At 42.7% G+C, this 16,537-nt stretch overlaps 1 protein-coding gene across 12 annotated transcripts in view; it reads left to right on the top strand.

Moving 5' to 3' along the window:
* NCOA2 (nuclear receptor coactivator 2) overlaps positions 1 to 16,537 on the top strand; it is a 290,769-nt gene that overhangs the window by 257,506 nt on the left and 16,726 nt on the right. For all 12 annotated transcript variants that reach the window (XM_053896139.1, XM_019453244.2, XM_019453243.2 and 9 more), the window contains 5 exons: positions 486 to 701; positions 3,869 to 3,998; positions 12,135 to 12,300; positions 14,953 to 15,231; positions 15,958 to 16,035. In XM_053896139.1, the coding sequence (XP_053752114.1) occupies positions 486 to 701; positions 3,869 to 3,998; positions 12,135 to 12,300; positions 14,953 to 15,231; positions 15,958 to 16,035 (869 nt within the window). The remainder of the gene's footprint in view (positions 1 to 485; positions 702 to 3,868; positions 3,999 to 12,134; positions 12,301 to 14,952; positions 15,232 to 15,957; positions 16,036 to 16,537) is intronic.

Raw genomic sequence — 16,537 nt, 5'->3', positions numbered from 1 at the left:
CAAATCAGAGTACCCTGGAAGGGATTTGAGGATTTAAAAATCTGACGTTGGCTTCACGGGATATTCTGTGATTTGGATTTATAATAAGAGTATTGACTATGAGTTTAAACCTTGTTTCTCTTAGCCTCACCTCCCTTTTGGAAAGTAAAGCACTGACGTGTAGATCAGCTAATGTGATTCACTTCCTGAGGAAGGAAGTTGGGGTTCTCCACACGCCACAGCACCTGTTTCTAAGTACATATGGGAACAATTTTAACAGCTTTTCCGAACTATAGAGAGTGGCAAGTCCGTGCTCTGAAAAACTGTAGAAACTGCCAATTCTTGTTGCTTAGCCAAGGGTCCACGTCTGTCCCAATGAAGGCATTAACTATTGGGCTGTGTAGACAGAGTGATGGTCTTACACAGAGTAAGATCGTCTAGTGCTCATACATGCTGACTGTGGTTTCAGTTACTCCATCTCTCAGTTTCCTTTGGCTTGCCTGCAGGAATGATTGGTAGTAATGCTTCCCGGCCCACTATGCCATCTGGGGAGTGGGCCCCACAGAGTTCTGCTGTGAGAGTCACCTGTGCTGCTACCACCGGTGCCCTGAACCGACCAATCCAAGGAGGTATGATTCGGAACCCAACAGCCAGCATCCCCATGAGACCCAACAGCCAACCTGGCCAAAGACAGATGCTTCAGTCTCAGGTCATGAATATAGGTAAGGTAGTTCTAGTGCTCTGTACTTTTCATTTCTGTGCTTTCTTAGAAGAGACGAACCGCTCCAAAAGTTCTTTGCAGACATGCTCCTCATTTGCAGGTGATTCCCCCCATGTCAAGCTGTCGTAAGTGGGATTTTGCTAGGACTCTGTATAGAATCCTAGAGTCTCAAAGGTTTCCCAGTTACATCAGAGAAGTAACTACCTCTGTGGTGCTTTATTTGTATTAAATTCTCTAATTTCAACTTTCGTGGGGAGTGAATCAGAGTGCCACACTGCCAGTGTTACATACATGATGGTCGTAAGGAGCATCTCAGCGTTACAGCAGTGGTTCCTGACTCTGGGTGATCATCAGAATGCTCGCAGGACATTAAGATGCAGATTCTTAGGACACCATCCTAGGCTATTAACCCAGACTTTCCAGGGTCCTCACTGAAGGTACGAGGTCTTCTAGGACATCTCACAAAACGTGAGGATCACTAAAATTCTCTTCGGATACAGTTCTCATGTTATTAAAATTAATAGTCTAATACATTATATGACACCATTTATATGAAATGCCAAGAATAGACAAATCTGTAGGGAAAGAAAGTAGGTAAGTGGTTGCCTAGAACTGGGGGTCTGGGGGAACTGGGGAGTGACTCCTAATGGTCGCGGGTTTGTTTTAGGAGAATGAAAATGTTCTAAACCTGATTGTCGTAATGGTTGTACAACTCTGCAGATATACTGAAACCCACTAAATCATATACTTTAAACGGGTGAATTGTATGGCATGTGAATTAGGTCTCAGTAAAGCTGTTACCTGAAAAAAAAAATAATGGTCTGTACAACTCATACTTGAGATTATTTTCTTAATCATTGACATATTAAGCTTCTTCTAAATCTTGCACATTAGCATAATTCGGATAAATTCATGTTTATGTACTTTTTCATATACTTAGAATATTGCACAATGAGTAAGAGCTAAATCATTAACGGAAAGGTACCAGGATTGTTTTGACAAGACAACACAGAATTCTCATCCTACCTCTGGCATCCGCTTTCTTACCCAGTTATGTAATTGCTCAGCACATATTGGCTTATTGTTTCTGAGAGGTGACATTCAGATAGCCTTTCTACAGAGAACGTACTTCAAATTGATGAGTGGTTTCCAAACATAAATTCATATAATTTATGAAAGGCTTTTATAGAAAAATGCTGAAAATGACCAGATTTTCATGCAGAATTCAGCTGGGAAGTTTTTAATGTATTGATTCATTCGTTTAAATATCATAATTAAGGGGCACCTGGCTGGCTTAGTTACTAGAGCATGTGACTCTTAGGGTCACAAGCGCCATGTTGGGTATAGAGATTACTTGAAAAGTTAAACACACACACACACACACACACACACACACACACACACACGATAATTAATAAATCCCTCATATCCAGAAATTTAATTTTTTCTCCATGTTTCTTTATTGAAGGGCACCTCACCTGGCCTTTGAGCTTTATTGTGTAACTGAATTTCTTTGATTTTTAATAAATTCAGAAAGCCATGAACTCCACGGAAAGTTGTCTCTTGTAATGGAAGACTGGTCTACACATGACAACAATAAAATCATTAAAAATCTCATGTCATCCGTTAGCTTTAAACCTCTAAAAAGAACTAAGAAAGGGCACATCTGACCTGCCTGAGCCTTCTTTCTGTTCTACCCCCTCTCTTCTAGAAGAGCTAACTGAATTACAATGAATGAAAGTTCAAGAATAAGTGATCTAGCACTTCTTGAAAGTATGATCCAGGACCCCAAGCCTTTCAGGAGGTCCACAAGACTAAACTGTTCCCATAATAATGCTGAGACCCTACCGGCCCTCTTCATTCTCCCCTCTCTCATAGTTACATGCTGTGTGGTGGAATGTGGGAGCACATAGGACGCTCTGACTCTCCTCTGTCAATCTGGACATTAAAGTCGTCCTCACGATGTAAAACAAGGGGCGCCTTGGTGGCTCAGTCAGTTAAGCGTCCAACTTCAGCTCAGGTCATGATCTCACAGTTTGTGACTTCGAGCCCCTTGTCAGGCTCTGTACTGACAGCTCAGAGCCTTGGAGCCTGCTTCGGATTCTGTGTTTCCCTCTCTCTCTGCCCTTCCCCCACTCTTGCGTGCTCGCTCGCTCGCTCACTCTCTCTCTCTCTCTCTCTCTCTCAAAAATAAAATTAAAAATAAAAAAATTTTAATGTTAACAATACCAGTAAAAGGGTTTTTTTCATTTTTCATTAAAAGATCTGGTTTACAGGGCACCTGGGTGGCTCAGTTGGTTAAGTGTCCAACTCATGATCTCAGCTCAGGTCTTGATCTCACAGTCATTGAGTTCAGGCCCTGGGCTGGGCTCCACACTGGGTGTGAAGCCTATTTAAAAAAGAAAAAAGGGCGCCTGGGTGGCGCAGTCGGTTAAGCGTCCGACTTCAGCCAGGTCACGATCTCGCGGTCCGTGAGTTCGAGCCCCGCGTCAGGCTCTGGGCTGATGGCTCGGAGCCTGGAGCCTGTTTCCGATTCTGTGTCTCCCTCCCTCTCTGCCCCTCCCCCATTCATGCTCTGTCTCTCTCTGTCCCAAAAATAAATAAAAAAATAAAATAAAAAAAGAAAAGAGAAAAAAAAAACCTCTTGTTTATATTAACATATAGTGGATTTATTATAATGATTTTTAAATGAAGGAATAATTGTTTTTTCTACTTTCCAGTGTTAATTTCCCATACAGTGTCAATCAGATATAACCCACATAAACTAAAGCTTGTTTCTTGAAGAATATAAAAGGTTCTCTTTGCAAGAGTTTAGAACTGCCACTCTATATGTTCCCTAAAGTGAGTGAAAAGCCTTGAAGTTTATTGCCTTTGTTAAATTTGGTCTTACTGTTTTCACCTAAATATTATTACATCTGTCTTTTTTTTTTTTTTTAAGTTTACTTATTTATTTATTTATTTAAGTAATCCCTGCACCCAACTTGGGACTCAAACTCATGACCTTGAGATCAAGAGTCACATGCTCTTTCAACTGAGCCAGCCAGGCACCCACATCTGTCTGTTTCATTTTCCATAAACCAGATATTTCTCTATATATTACATAGCAGAAATAGGCACTTTCTTGATTACAGGTTATAAAGTTTTTTGATTTTTGTCTTCTCTCTTTAGGGCCATCTGAATTAGAGATGAATATGGGGGGACCGCAGTATAGCCAACAACAAGCTCCCCCAAATCAGACTGCCCCATGGCCTGAAAGCATCCTGCCTATAGACCAGGCATCTTTCGCCAGCCAAAACAGGTGAGTCCTGAGTACCCAGGAGCTCCAAGAGAACAGTGGTTCATGAGTTCTGGAAGTTATTTTATTTTTAAATGTCTATTTATTTTGAGAGAGCAGGCACATCTGCACTCACATGAGCGGGGGAAGGGCAGAGAGAGGAGGGAGAGAATCCTAAGCAGGCTCTGTGCTGTCAGCACAGCCCGACTCAGGGCTCGATCCCACCGGCCATGAGATCATGACCTGAGCGAAATCAAGAGTTGGGCACTTACCTGACTGAACCACCCAGGCACCCCGGTAACTTATTTTAGACCTCTGCCAGAAATTAATCTTTTCCTTCTAAATAGTTGGTCCTGACCAGTTTTCACATATTCAGACTATAATCGTCAGTTGTTGGACAGGACGTGAGGTGGTTGGGGAGGGAGAAATCCAGAAATCAGTTACTTCTAGGGCATACCTTTAAAAAGTTATAATTTAGTTGGAAAATAAAAGATGTACATTAATAACTATAAGGTAGTATGTACTGTACTATAAATGGTATAAGAGAAATCAAACAAATTACAAGAGATCATCCAACTGGGGTGACTGGGGAAGGCTTCAGAGTCCTGAAGGAAAGGTGTAATTCAGGAGGTAGAGATGGCAGGAAGCCAGTCCAGTGGGTAAAAGCAGCATAATCAGGGCCTGGGTGTTACAGAAACAACATGGTATGTTTAGGGTAACGGGGAATAGTCTAGTTTTCTGTTACATACATATTACCACTTAAAAAATATACAGTAAAGGCAGTATGGGAAGATTTGGCAGGAAGAGTAGATTAGTAATTGAATAGATTTATAGAAGGTTTTAAATACCTAAGAAACAAAAACAGATGAACATTTGGGAAGGGGGGGTTGGAAGAGATAAGGAAACAAACCATAACAGACGGTTAGTGATAGAGAACAAACTGACAGTTGCTGGAGAGGAGGTGGGTGGAGAGATGGGTTAAATGGGTGATGGACATTAAGGAGGGCACTTGTTGGGCTGAGCATTGGGTGTTACATGCATAAGTGATGAAACACGGAATTCTCCTGAAACCAATACTACACTATATGTTAACTGACATTTAAATTTAAATACAAATTGGAAAGAAAGAAAAAAGAAAAAGAACGTCTTAAATACCACGCTCTGAAGAATTCAGACTTTTTCATTAAGCCATTAAAAAAGGTTTTTGGAAAAGGAAATGGTATGTGATCTTGTTTTAAGTTTTTTTTGCCTCTGATTATGTCAAATTTTGTTTCTTTGTAGGTGATCTTTTCTCTTGTTGCTTTTGAAATATCCTTTGTATTTACTGTGTGTGTTGCACTTTCACTACAGTGTGTCCGGGTGTGGATTTATTTATACTGCTTGGTATTTGGCATGTTTTACTTGTTTTTACCCCGTAGATTCATGTTTTTCATGTTATTATCTCTTGTACTGTCCCTTTCCGTTTTCTTTATTCTTTCCTTCTGAGATTCTGGTTAGACATATTACACTTTCTCTTTCTGCGCTGGATTTTTTTTTTAATTCTACCCTTCATTTTTTTTATATATATACATATTTATTTTTGAGAGAAAGAAAGAGACAGAGTGTGAGCAGGGGAAGGGCAGAGAGAGAGGGAGACAGAGTCCGAAGCAGGCCCCAGGCTCTGAGCTGTCAGCACAGAGCCCGGTGCAGGGCCCGAACTCACAAACTCAGCAAGATCATGACCTGAGCTAAAGTTGGACGCTTAGCTAACTGAGCCACCCAGGTGCCCCCTACCCTCCATAGTTCTTAATCCATGTATTTTCTATCTCCTTGTCTCTCAGTACATCAGGATAATTAATTTATTATCCAGTTCATTAATTCCTTCTTCATCTATGTTTAATCCAGTTACATGTTTTATTTCTAAAAGTTTTATTTGCCAGGTCTACTTTTCAGTCTCATTATTTGCTTATTTTCGTGATTCCATCTTTATATCTTTAAGCATTACATTCATCGTTATTTTCTGAATTTCTTTATCTGATAATTCTGATAACTAGGTTTCATAGAGGTCTAACTCCAGTATTGACTCTCCCTCATGATGGCCTGTTTCCCTGAGTATTTTGGTAATCTTGCATTGGGAGTTCTTAAGTTGATCTTGGTTGGTGAAACATCTGGAGTCAAAATTGACTTCTCTTAAAAAACTTCTCTTAAAAAAGCAAATTTGCAGTGCTCTCTGCCAGAGGTGGGGGGTCCATTCCGCGTTCCCTCAGTTCAGTCCAGCAGCCTCAAGTTAGTGCTTTTATTTTGCTTTGGCCCAGAGCCCCAGCTCTTGTAACTGCTCTGTGGATAAAAACACACCTATCACCAGTAGCTTGGGATGCTCAAGGTTTAGCTCATAGGTGGTTTTTGTTTTGTGTTTGCCTCTTTGAGAGTTCCGTTATTCCCTGCAAAACCAAGGTCACAGTTATGTCGCCTGCATAATCTCGTTTTTAGCAGTGCGCTAACTGCAAGCAGACTTGAGGCCTAAGTGATGGTCCTGCTTGGCTGGTTGGGTGAACAAAGCAGCTCCCCAGGCAGAGAGATGGGAGCCTAAGCCAGAAGGCGGTGTGGGAACTGAAAGGGTGTGCGCGGTGTTTTCCAGAAAGTAAACTTGTTGGAAAACAAGCTGTAGCAATTCGCCCTTGAGGCCCACATGTAAAGAGCTGGGGTTGAAGGCTCCATGAGGACCCTACTGCAGACCGAGTGTTTTGTCCTGGTTTATTGTCCTAGATTATTCCGGTTTAAAGTTATGTAATATTCTTATCTAATTCACAGATAATGAAAGTCAGCAAGGTTTTTGAAATTTCATAAGAGTTGAGTACATTTTCAGAGTTTCTTATTTGTTTTTTTAAAACTACAGGTTTCAGAGTGAGTCCTACTGAGATGTAACGCTTTTATCATAGTGGGCCTTGCACAGCTCAGAGGCGTGGTATGATACCTGTCTGTTTCCCTTCCCTTATCTTAAAGGAGAGTAAAGGATTCAGAAGATTCAGTGAAGTTTAAAAACAAAAAAAAACCCCGAAGTATCAGAAGATGAGTAAGATCCCAGCAATAAGACATCTGAGAAAAAGTCAAGGGCTAGTTATTTCACTGAAACAAAACACCAGGGAAAGTGCTTACTAACCGTCTCGAGGACATAAAGGAGGAGGCTCGCTTACCAGCTGTATTCCTTTCATCATGGGAAGAAACTAGTATTTTTTTAAGCCTGCGGTGCCTCTGAATCACGTCTGGGGTCTCCTTAACGGGCGGGTCTGGGTGGGGCCCAGGGCTCTGCATTTTGAAAGAGACCCAGAAGATGCCTGCATCTCTGGCCCTCCCCCTGCACTCTGAGCAGAAATGAGGCAGGAGAAGGATGACAGCAAGAACCGCGTGCAGTCACTGTGGCTCTCACCGGACCAGCCACCAAGGCAGCGTGCAGCTTCCATCACCGGGTCTGTTGGGAGTAGAGCATCGCACAAATAGCCACTGTAGTAATAACCTGGAAGCAGTACTTTTTCGGGGTCCTTCCAGTTCTTTGAGTCTAATTTGATGGAGTCCGTGAGTGTTAAGCTGTTTCTAAATATGTTTATCTGATATGTTAAAGAGCCACCCATTTCCATGGAAACTTGCACATGATAGAAATGTAGTACGGTAGTTAAATGCAGCATCTGATAGTTGTTTTGGGGTGAAATGTCAAAGATTAGTTTCTAGAGAATATGAGGCGCAAAGTTAGGATTTTCCCTGTTGCCCAAACAGATGAACATTCTGTTAAAACAAAAATGGAAGAATTCCGGAGTTTGTACGGAGCCCAGTCACCATGTAAGCATGTTCGGTTTGCTGTGCAGGTTTCTGGGTCTGGGCACCACCCCTGTATTGCCGTTGCTCTGGTTACGCTGTGTCAGTTTTCTTTGTATGAGAGCTGTGTGGACAAAATAGAATGTGTTCATCACTTCTAAAGTCATTTCAGCTTTTCCAGCCACTTACCCCCCATCTTTTAAATAATTCAGTTTGGAAGAAATTTATGGCCAACTTTATGGTAATCTTATTGTCATAGAAATTCAGAAGTGATGGATAACAAAGGTTTTGACTATGTCTCTCTTTTGAAAAGAAAAACAGTGCTTTATCATCCCCCCCCCCTTTTTTTTAACTCCCCTAAGTATCATCATTAACATTTTATAGTTTTACTGCCTACTTAGGGGTAAGTTTTTAATGTTTTATGAACCCAGCATTAGTTTAAGTACACATTTCCAGAAGACTATAGGTTAGCCCTTAAATCTCAAACATAATTCTCTTATTTATTTATAGTTGAACTTGCATTTTCTGTAGTTCCATTGTGTCTTATTTTCCTCGATGTCATATGTAAAAAAGATGTTTAAAATATAGCCAGGGCTCCCTGGGTGGCTCAGTCAGTTGAACATCCAACTCCTGATTTCGGCTTAGGTCATGATCTCACAGTTTGTGGGATCGAGTGACAGCTCTGTGCTGTCAGTGCAGATATATTGACATACTTATCAAATATGCTTTGATATATTTATCAAAATAACTAAAATAAAATATAGCCCCAAACTTACAAAGGATTTTTTGAAGATTTCTGTTGGATTTATAAAAGTGGCTTTCTCTTCAAATACAGTAGCTGCCCTCCATGAAAAACTTGCTTTCACATTAAGTTCAAAATCTGAGTTAATTTGGTTTTCTTTTGTTTGAAATGCATCTAAATAAAGTTTCTTTTGTTGTCTATTTCTTATGTAGTAGCTGCTACTTTTCTGCAGAATTTTGAAAATAACGTGAAAAGTGATGATAATGGTCATGGTTTCTCAAACAAGAGCTCAGAATTGACCTTATTCCCCTTTAAAAAAAAAAAATGTTTATTCTGAGAGAGAGATTGTGTGTGCATGCATGGGTGGAGGAGGGGCAGAGAGGGAGGGAGAGAGAGAATCCCAAGCAGGCTCTGTGCTATCAGCATGAGCCCAGTACCAGGCTGAATCCCAGGATCTAAGCCAAAATCAAGAGTTGGACGCTCAACCTACTGAGCCACCCAGGCGCCCTTATTCCCCATTTTGTCTCCATCCTTACTGTTTTTTGGTAGTTCATAAAGTGTACATTTCAAGAAATGAGGTTTCTTTTGATGATAGCTTTATCTTCTGCTAGTTTGTTACTTAATCATTTCGCATCAGCCCATGGCCTGCGTGTGTTCTTTCCTTTATTCCTCTGAATTTCGTCCTTGTCTTGTCTAGATTGTGACTCTATTTGTAATTGCCCAAAATGCAGGAGAATAAGTTCTTCATTGTGTTGGTGGACATTTATAAAGTTGGGATTGGAAGTCTGGATTGGTATTTTTTCCATAAGCCAATCATATTATTACATCTCTAAGGGAAGTGATATAACTCATGGTATACCCAAATTTATCATATCAACCACAATGCAATGTATCTTTCTGATTATAAGATACGATATCCTGGCTAGATCAGGAGCCCTTTATTTTCATCAACTGGAAACTTACTGAGCCTATGCAGTTTCAAGAACTGGGCCAACAAAGAGACTTAAGATCTCCTCACTTGGTACAGTCTAAAGTTGATATTTTAACATCAATACCAATATCGATTTTAAGTGAAAAGAAAGGACGAAGCATGGAATGACAAGTGTTGGCCTTATAGCGGCATAGATGGCATCTTTTGGAAAAGGATCAATTGCCCAGGGTGGCTGGGGCTCACGGGGAAATTGTGGACATTGAGTTTGTAGAGACTAGGCTTTACCAAAGTGTGTGTGTGTCCTTAAATTCCACCACCACCACCTGTCCAGGGACTTAGACATTTTCCTGGAGAGCTAAAATAAGAATTTTTGAGTCATCCCAGCAAAATTTGTTTTGGAAAAGGAACCTAACAGCATTGTCTGAGGAGAACAGGAGAGAGGCTATAAGCAGGGAATTATTTTGAGAGTCCTCAGCCTGAGCTGACAAGGAAGAGCCCTGACCAAAATAGGAAAGCTGGAGGTACTGTTGGACGTTTCAGTCTGTGTTATGTATTGCTTTGAGGTTTGTTTTTTTTTTTTAATTAAGAAAAGCATGTAACAAAAATGGGTTCTTTTATTATGTTGGAAATTGTTTTTTTAATTTAAGCTTTGGATGTATCTTTCCTACGGTGGAGTTGTCTTGCAGAGGGTGACCGTTCCTCCCTTTCCTTTTGACGCTGGGTTTCAGTCCAATGCAAGACTGGGGGGTGTGGGTTCAGGCGGAACCCGGCAGCCTTCCTAGATTTAAGAGAGATTTCACCTTAGCCTGTCAGCATTGGGGATCTAGAGGGGTCTGGGTGGGGAGGTCGTGTTTGGTGTGGGAATGAAGCTTCCGAAGAAACAGAAGTTGAAATTAGGGAATAAGGCAGACCAAGAAAATACTTTAATGCATTTAACTAGCTACCATCTTTGGGGAATGAGGTCCCAGGTATAAGTGATTTGGTAAACACACAACATCCACTCTTGGCTGACTCGACCTCTTTTCATGAAACTTACCACATCCAAATGTTGGTCACTCCTCTGCAGAATTTCCTCCTCTCTTTGCTTCTGTGATAATGCGGTTCTATTGTTTTTCTCCTCCTTGTTGCTGCTTTTCTACACTGCACCTTCCTCCCACTCCTTAAGTGTAGGAGCAGCAGACTGATCTGATCGCATTTGTGTTTAAAAACTTAAATTCCGGGAGAGCATGGATGCCAGAGAAGCAGGAAGGGCAGTAGGGAGACTTTTCCAGGAAACGATGTCTTACTGAGGAGCAAGGCAATGATGAGAAGAGGCAGGTTAGAAAAGGCCCCCCAAAAACCAGAGCACGAGTCTCAGAGCGTTAGCTACCTTTAGCAAGGCAGGACCATTTGAGTGGAACCGGGTGGCCGCACAGCGCACACGCTCGGCCTGTGGTAGTAGCCCGCGGCAAGGGAGGCTCGGGGATGCAGGCTTAGAGCCAGGAAGGGCAGGTGAGCAGTGTCATGAAGGGCGCATTCAATTAGGTGATTTCCATTACAAGTTACTGGGGATAAATGGAGAGTATAAATTGTTCTTTAATGCACTGATTATAAATGTTGGAAATCAATTGTTGGCTTTCATAGTCAGCATTTCAGGATCCTAGGCCAAAGTGGCATGCCAAGCTGTCTTTAGAAAACATGGCATATTAAATTGGGTTAGATAAATAACTTCATCCCTTGATGGATCTATTCACACTTGCTTAAGAATGAACTTACTTACTTGTAAACTTTTCTTTTCTCCAAAACATCATATGGTAACTCTAAGAGTACTAATTAGACCATTTTGGCAAAATACAAGTATCATTTTCCCTTTCGATACTGAAGTAACTCAGAAACTTTTCAAACCCCCACCACGAACAACTTGTCGTTTAATTTAAATTTTAGTTTTATGTACCATGAGTTTGGAGTTTAGTGTTACAATTATATCACCTATGACCTTTTATAATAATGTATAATGTGCACATTCATGATCTACTTTTGTTGACTCAGAAAGGCCAAGAGCCGCACTTCCTGGGGGCCTTAATGAATATGTTTGCAAGGCCTGCTTATGCATGACTAAGAAGTTTCCTATTAGGCCGACCAGAGTTAGTCTAGCGACAGCTGAATTCAAAAAACTTAATGCAGCTTTTCTTCTTATAGGTCTCTAGTCTCTCCCAGGTGAGTCATCACAGCCACTTATGAAATAAGACTGTTTAAATGAAATTTGTCTTTCCTACCAAAGTTCAGAAAAATCCTTTGATTACTTCAGGGCAAAGTGAATACATACATATGCTTGAGAGATCCGTGTAGATTTGTGGAAATGCAACGATCAGGAGGGCCCTGGCAGCACGCGCGTCTGTGTAGGAATCACGGCTTGGCAGTGTCTGCTTGTGCGATCTCCCCGACATGGGGGTTAACCCCTCTGAGCCTCAGCTTTGCCAGCTTTAAAGTGGGGGCAGGCAAAACGAAAACCATACACTAGATGCCTCGATTGGCACTGAGTAGAGTGTGTCTGTCACTGTGACTTGTCATTTTGTTCTGTTCTGGCTGGTAGAGCGTTGTATTACACAGACCCGGAAGTCAGTGGTTGATTTTGGTCACTTTCGTCCCTAAGGGAAGAAAGCGTTCTCTGACCAGCTGGCTTTTCCAGGGGCCCACGGTGAACTTTGTGTCTTCACAGGCAGCCATTCGGCAGCTCTCCGGACGACCTGCTGTGCCCACATCCTGCAGCAGAGTCGCCCAGTGATGAAGGCGCTCTCCTGGACCAGCTCTATTTAGCCTTGCGGAATTTCGATGGCCTGGAGGAGATTGACCGAGCCCTCGGAATACCCGAACTGGTCAGCCAGGTGCGCACGGGCCGGGGGGGGGGGGGGGGGGGGGGGGTTGCTGAGCTCTCTCAAGGGCACGGACTCGTCCGTTTTCTTTGGTTCACAGATGCTCTGCGGTCTGCTTCTTAGGGCACTTCTTTACCTCCTAACAAGCTGGCTCTGTTTTCTTTCTTGCCCTCCTTGTTACCCCCACGTAAACATTTGCCCAAGGATGGAGAACACTGAAAATGAGCTTTCATAAATTTAGGCTATTGAGCTGAAAGGCAGAAAGTCAAGGCCAGCTCACCTAATGACGTAGAGGGACACACAAGGAGCAGAGAACAGAGAAGTCTAGAACAAAACACTGCCGCCCCAATGACCCAGAACCCTTTCAGCTAAAAACCCAGTTGGCATCCACGATGATCAATCATATTCATCTTTACATTTGTGGGCTGGTGAGAAGAAGCCAGTGTGCTAAAAGAATACTTCGCACACAAGCTAGCAGAAGTCATTTTAGAGGTAGCTAGAGCTCATTAACCATTTTGACCTTTGTGTGGGTTGAGCCCATAATAATTTGGGGGGATATTTAAACGTAAATGGGAATACAAGAAAGTGCTTCTTAAGCTTCCTCCTTCTGATAGTTTGTTAAAGCAATTCTCTACTTTAAAGTATTGCTACTTTATAGCAATAATATAATAAACAGCCTAAACATAATCTCGAATGTGGTAACAGTATTTTCTGTGTCTGGCTACCCAGCTAAATTTGTGGGAAGCAGGCAAGGAAGCAGGCATCCTGGTTTACTTTATAAAGAGGAACAACAAATCTAAACAAAATCTAACCAAAAGCTATCACAGTCTCAGTACTGTCTTCCTCTTCTCTCATCATCTTTATTTCTTACTGCTAAACAGTAGCTTCCAGCGTCCAGTATACTCTTAGACACATGACGTGTCAGGAGGATGTCAGAAAGGTGATGCAAAGTCATTGGAGGCTTCTCTAAAGCTTAGAAATCATACTGTCATAATTCCCACAGTTCAGCAGACAGAAGTGGGAGTTAAGACTTGTCGATTCATATCAAGAACAGCAGAATGGGAAGAAATGACTCGAGAGGCTACATGATATAATGTGAAATAAATCGAGAAAGGAGAATGGAATTTAAATATTTCCTGTGTGGCTAGTTTGCTTTTGCTTTAAGTGGTAGCTAGAAGTCAGCACTCAGTATTGTTCTCGAGTTTTGTCCAAGTGACATTTTTTTTTAAAATGTGGTTATTGGGATTGTTTGTAGCATCGTTTTTATCAAAACTGGTGTCCTTTTATCATTTAATATTTTTAGTCCCCTTCATTTTTTCATTCATTTGTATTCTGTTTTGTCTCATCAAGTCCATTGTCAGTATAATGTCATCCTATTAAACTGAAACATTTTTCGGTGGATTTGGGAGATGGAGAGTACAAATAGACTTTATTTGTGCACATGAGAGTTGTGTGTCTTCTTTAAAAAGTGGAAATTATTTCATTTCTTCTCTGTTGAAGATGGGCAGGTATTTAAAGTTCTAAGATAGTTTCGTGAGTGTAGTTATTCAATTCAATAATGAGTTCAGTAATTCAGTCATCAATGGTGTCCCCTGGGGAGGCTCCATCCACATACTTAAAACTGTGCTGGAGAGGGCAGTGGGCCAGGGTCTCGTGGGTGGACCTCAGGACCGCGCTGACGTGAGCCAAGGATCATGGCCAGCACCAGGCCCCTGCTCTAACTTGGGTAGACTGGTTGGAGGAAGGCCTAGGACGTGACCATGTTAGAGAAAGCCTTAAGAGACATTTTTGCTCTTGAGTCCTTCCCTCCTTATATCAGAAGGGTTGTAGCAATTACCCCTAGAAGTAGAAGGGAGAGGAGAATAGAATTAGCAAGTATGAGTTTCCACCCTAAACACAGACACCTAGGGCCACTTGGGGGTGAGGTGTTCCCCCTTGGAGAAGTTGTAGATTTTCTATACCTGCTTCATTCTGACCCAGATAGATCAGGTAACCATAAGAAGTCAAGGACGACAAACACAGCAAATGTGTCCAGTAGCTCATAAGATGGTGGCAAACTGTAGGAAGTTCCGGCAGCACAGAAGGCAGTTAAATAAAGGCAGTGTGTCGCACTGCTGAGGAGCTCAGGTGCTAAATCACAGACTGGATTGGAACCCACTACTGAACCAGCCAGAAAGGCTTATCGCAACTTCTCCATGTCTCCAGATCTCACTTTTTTCATCTGCAAAATGGGAACGGTGCCCCAACACTGCCGACCCCAGTGAGGTACCAGGGTGGTCGTCTGACTAAAATGATTGCTTCAAGTATGAAGAATCAGTGAAAAGACTTAACGCTTCCAGCGGACATTTCCATTTTACAGTCCGGGTCAGTCTCTGATGGGGAAGTGAGGAGGCAGTGTCCCATAGTCCTGGCCTAGTTCTCCTTCCCTTGGAAGAAGGGTTGATGGGGGTCAGGCCTGACCCTGCTTCTCTCCTCACATAAGTGCACCCGTTGAACAAAGATATTTTCTAGGAAGAAAAGTGGAGTCGCGCTAGGTACCTTTGTACAGTAAGTACAGTGTGAAAAGCTTCAAGTATATGACAGTGAGAGAAAATCACCTTGTATCGACTCTGCTGTTTAGAGCGGTTGTATTCATTTGTTTGTTATCTGGGGCTGTCTCTTCAGAGCCAAGCAGTCGATCCGGAACAGTTCTCCAGTCAGGAATCCAACATCATGCTGGAGCAGAAGACCCCGGTTTTCCCACAGCAGTATGCATCTCAGGCCCAGATGGCCCAGGGAAGCTATAACCCCATGCAGGATCCGAACTTCCATACCATGGGACAGCGGCCCAGCTACGCCACACTCCGCATGCAGCCCAGACCCGGCCTCAGGCCCACAGGCCTGGTGCAGAACCAGCCAAACCAGCTGCGACTCCAGCTGCAGCATCGCCTCCAGGCACAGCAGGTGTGCTCTTCGTGGGCGTCTGGAGAGGCGGCCAGGGCGCGGGGGCGTGGGCAGCTTGAGGCGAGAGGGCGGCGTAACAGTCGTGTCCTCGGGGAGGGCGGAAAGCTCATCCCGTCCCTTCCAAGATGACCCTACAGCTCGTGCTCTGTTCTACTTACTGATTTCCCTTCTGTCTCGTCCACTAACTCCACTCTAGCACAGGGGAGCTGTCCTGTTGCCCAGCAGGACAACGGTCTGGCCTTGAGGTCTAGAGCTAACGGTCTAGCCTTGAGCTCTCTGAGCCTCAGTTTTCCTGTCTATAAAACGGGGCTGCTGTATGGTGCAGGGCAACGTGCATATGAGTTAAAGGTGGTTTCTAGCTCAGTGTGAGCACTCAGGACAACAGTAGCTCCTTTCCTCAGTCCTGTCTCGTGACAGAAATCGTCACTGTTAGCTGAGTGGTGGCAGAGCAGTGCTGCCTTCTGAGTGCCTAGTTAGCTCAAGAAAATGTGTTCTCGGGAAACAAGCCTAGACAGATTTCTGTAAACAGTCCACAACGTTTTCTCAGTTATAAGCAATGCGAAACCTCACTGATAATTAGCTTTGTAAAAGAATTCAGCTGCAAACCATGTGGTTTCAGCATCTAACGCATACAGATGTTACACTGGGGAGGGCGATTTCTCAAGAGAGATGATTTAAAATATACTGTGTAAAAAATGTATTGATTCTTCTGTCTGTTGCATTTAGAATCGCCAGCCACTTATGAATCAAATCAGCAATGTTTCAAATGTGAACTTGACCCTGAGGCCTGGAGTACCAACACAGGTAAGGAGCAGACCAGCAGTCAGATTTCATGGGATGTTGAGTTTCTCTGTCATTTCTTCCTTGTCAGTATCCCAGGCAAAGTTACTTACAAGGTCATATGACCCAGATCAGCACCATGGATCTGTTAGGTCATTCAGATGTCCATCTAGCCTGTCACTTTTGTAGTTCCATTTTTACTGCCAGGTACAGTCAGTTCTTGTCATTCACTTGTGTTGTGTTCTGTGAAGTTACAGCAAACACTGAATTAGCGACTAGTGAACCATTGCTCCCAGGAGACATACAGGGTTAGGGTCCTGCCAGCCTCTGGTGCCAGCATGGTCATCAGTCTATCAGTACATAACCTTGTTTCACACGTGCTTCAATTTGAAGAAATCTTATTTAATAGATATTGTCGATTTGTTACCTTGAACTCAGAGACACCAGCGCTGTGACTCTTGCCTGAATGAAGCTCACCCCACACGTGCCTTCTCCATAAGGTACATCGCAGCCTCTTGCATTTACG

The sequence above is a fragment of the Panthera pardus genome, unplaced genomic scaffold, assembly GCF_024362965.1.
Source record: "Panthera pardus isolate Hobbes unplaced genomic scaffold, ASM2436296v1 HiC_scaffold_7, whole genome shotgun sequence".
Taxonomy (NCBI): domain Eukaryota; kingdom Metazoa; phylum Chordata; class Mammalia; order Carnivora; family Felidae; genus Panthera; species Panthera pardus.
This window is presented reverse-complemented; position numbering and strand designations above follow the sequence as displayed.